Source organism: Silene latifolia, chromosome 3 (genome assembly GCF_048544455.1).
Source record: "Silene latifolia isolate original U9 population chromosome 3, ASM4854445v1, whole genome shotgun sequence".
Taxonomy (NCBI): Eukaryota; Viridiplantae; Streptophyta; class Magnoliopsida; order Caryophyllales; family Caryophyllaceae; genus Silene; species Silene latifolia.
In genome coordinates, this window is record NC_133528.1 from 119,539,753 (window position 1) to 119,543,323 (window position 3,571).

Here is a 3,571-nt window from a genome sequence, read left to right on the forward strand (position 1 = left end):
ACTCCGTATTAATCTCGCACAAATCAATAAAATGACGTCTTTCAATAAAACTAGTATAACACCCGTGAAAATTCACGGGGTTGTTTTTTGTTTCTCTAAATAAAATTTACTATTTACCAAATTTGTGAAATGAATTTTATACGGTGTATCTAATTATTATTATTATTAGGTAAATTCATGAAAATAACACAAATTTTTTTTATCTTGTAAAAATAATTCCTTTAACTGTCATCTTTTATCATATACAATAAATGAAGCCGAAACTGAAATCACATTATATGTTAGCATGTTGGTCTCCACGCTCTAGCGTTAATGAAGATGTCATTGTAGGATATATTATTGAATTAACGTGAGTTTAAATCTGTACTTGTAATTTTTTATTTGCACTACTTTGTATGTTAACTTGTGTTTTTTGAAGTATAATGAGAAGTTAAAGTTGGTGTAAATACATTAAAATTCAATTGCATTAAGATGATTTTTTTTTTTTCACCCGAGTTATAATACTTCGTAGTAATTACTTAGCATTTTCATATTCACTCCTTAAGTTTTTAAATATTGAAGAAATTAGCAGGGTAATTCACTTGATTTTTTTGAAGTTTTTTAAATAATAATAATTACTTGATAAATTTGGTAATGCTTAATTTTTGGAGGTTAATCTTTAAAAACTTTAAGGATAAATAGAGTAAAAAATTATAAGTTTCAAAATATGAAATTGCCATAATGTAGACTTGTTATAGAAATATATTCATACAAATATATGATTTGTAAAAAAATTCATGGATAAATGAAAAAAAAAATCGAACAAAGTGTTGTTTGGGGAAAAATTCGAACAAAGGGTGATATACCAAACAACAATTTATTCGAATTTTTCTTCATTTATCCATGATTTTTTTTTTGGTTTTATACTTTCTCTACAATCACCTTAGTCTAAAAATAAACTCAGTTTGAGAACACAAATCTGGTCTTTTCCAATTTAGGCCCAAAACCGTCTTTTTTTTTTTGGGATGAAACTTATTCGGTTTAGGTTTAGGAAAAGCTAAAACCAAAACCTCGTTTTAACCCCATTTCAAATCGCTTCTAACTTTCTTCCTAAAATGTGAAACCTACAAAATATTTTGTGAAAAAATCTCATCAGTGTGACATCTTGCCTTCATCTTTTCTCTCTCTCTCTCTCTCTTACTCGATAAAATCCATCTTCAATTCTTGGCCGTCCTATTTTCTTCATATTTAAATGGTAAACCCCACAACCTTCATTAGTCATTCCTAATCGCTCCATTCTGATCAATCTCACTACTTCTCATCTTGTGTAAACAATACCTAACACCTCTTCACTACTTATCTTCTTCATCAATTAATTTCATTTTTCATTCTAACTTTAGTTGGTATTTTTTTTATGAATGGGAAGAAATTAGATAGCGAGGCAACAGAGACCTCAGTGATTGAATATTCGCCAGAAATTAAAGGTTCAAGAAATGGGTTGGCTAACCGGATTTTGGAACCGTTTTTTTCGAGTGTAAAACAATTTGGGTACCGAGATTGATTCAGGGCGGTAGAGATGAAGTTTCACTGATAGAGATGAAGTGTTTTAGGATTTTAGTAGACAAGTGTTAGAGGCGAGTTGTTGGAGGAGATAACTATTTACTCGTATTAAACTACTCTAATGACTAATGGATTCTCAAGTGCATAGAAAACAGGGAAGGAAAAGTTACGAACACGGATTGCACAGGAAATAGGTGTGAAAGAACAATGCCTATTATACCCTTTAATTTTCTACTGTATGTTTAAACTATGTGAGTTAATGGACTATTTTGTCCAAATTAATAGGAGAGCAGGAAATTGGGTTTTCTAAACTCTCATGCTCCATGATGGCAGCTAAAGCAATTACTACTACGTTAACGAAAGTTGTTGCAGTCAAGTCTGCTTATGATAGCTCAGAAGGGGTTTTCTTTTATTAATATAATGATGATTACACCAAATGTTACATCTACGTTCTAAAACATTTTACTACTATATATTCATATGGTAACTATAATAATCAAAGTCCGAAATGTCAATGCTACATGACTCATAACTATCTTACTATAATTGCATGCAGTAAAAAAATCAGGTCTTGACAATAATGTCCTATATTTACAAATGATCGGGAGTAGAATTACCACAAGAGGAAGTCAAAGACGAAGTAGCCGAACAAAATAAAGTAGTTGACCTAACATTTTCATTTTTACAATCACTACTACTATTAATATCACTTGAAGATTCATCACTACTACTAGAATAACTACTATTTTTAGCATCAATATTAATTTGAGCAAGTAAATCAATAAAAGCACTAATTATGTAGCCATGATGTTTTTTACCATTTACCTTTAAGTACCACCCTAACAACTCCTCCAATTCTTCCCAATCATCCCTCACTTTCAAACTTTCCACCATTTCCTCCATTGATCTCTTGAAATCTTCATATGGGTCTTCACTCTCCATACACATTGCCACACTCTCCTTATACCCCACATTATTAATATTATTACTACTACTACGTGTTTGTGTAGTTTTACTACTGGTAAGTTTGCGTACATCTGATCCCTCAGTACTTTTGACCTTACTCATTCTGGGCCCCAGCTTAGGAGAATCCTGCTGGGCCGTAGGGTCAAATAAGAGACGATGATTGGCCGAGGACGATTGTTGGGCCCCACGGACGATATCCTCGAGATGGCTGTCTCCGGAAATGGACATGGATGACTCGTCGTACTCATCACTTGCTGACCCCAAGCTGCCAAGCTCGGACGAGTGCGTAAACCACGAGTCAGGTGTCTCTACCGAGTCTGACTCGTGGTCCAAGTACACCGAGTTGATCGTCTTGAAAATGTCATCTTTCATCGTTGCTGTCAGTCGAAACGAGGACGTTTTTGGTTGTTGAGTGCATGATGGAACTTTGAAACGTGATGGAAGAAGTTTCACTTTCAATCCCATTTTAACAATATTGTCTATTTTTTTCTTAAGTTTATGAATATTTCTTCAATGAACTAATTAGATTTATATAAACTAGCAAAACTATACTATATAAAAATGAGTTAGAAGAAATAATGTAAATGTAAGGTGCAAAGTATCAAATAATGCAAGAAAGAATGAGAATGAGAATGATAGAGGGAAGGTGGAAAGAAAATGGAGGGATTATATTGGATGAGAAATGAAAGGGACCACAAAAGGTGAGGTGAATGTATTGAATAATGAAATTACGAAATTTAATAATGGAAGTAAGTGTAGTAGTCTATCATTTGTCCATTAAAATACAAGTTTGTCAACTTATCTTAATCAATTATTTAATACAATATATATATCTACCCTAATTATTGATTAAGTTTGGTGTACACATATCTCTTGTGATCTTTTTGCAGGAATTATCATTATCGCATTGTATATATGCATTACCACAGAACATGTAAGCTACATCAGGATTAGTTGATTAGTTGATTTGTTAATTTAATTCAGGTTAATGATTCTAATTTCTACATACATGCATGCTTTTGACCTCTGCCTTTTCAGGATTATATTATTAAAACGTTTACTTGTT

General features: G+C 32.2%; 1 protein-coding gene across 1 annotated transcript; it reads right to left on the reverse strand.

Moving 5' to 3' along the window:
* Window positions 1-1,944: 1,944 nt before the first annotated feature.
* Window positions 1,945-3,160, reverse strand: LOC141646249 (transcription repressor OFP13). The gene has a single exon (XM_074454210.1). The coding sequence runs from the start codon at window positions 2,968-2,970 to the stop codon at window positions 2,131-2,133; it is 840 nt and encodes a 279-aa protein (XP_074310311.1). The 5' UTR covers window positions 2,971-3,160; the 3' UTR covers window positions 1,945-2,130.
* Window positions 3,161-3,571: the final 411 nt, after the last annotated feature.

Excerpts from the sequence above, each read along its gene's own strand:
- LOC141646249 (XM_074454210.1), bottom strand. The coding sequence starts at position 2,970 with ATGGGATTGAAAGTGAAACTTCTTCCATCACGTTTCAAAGTTCCATCA.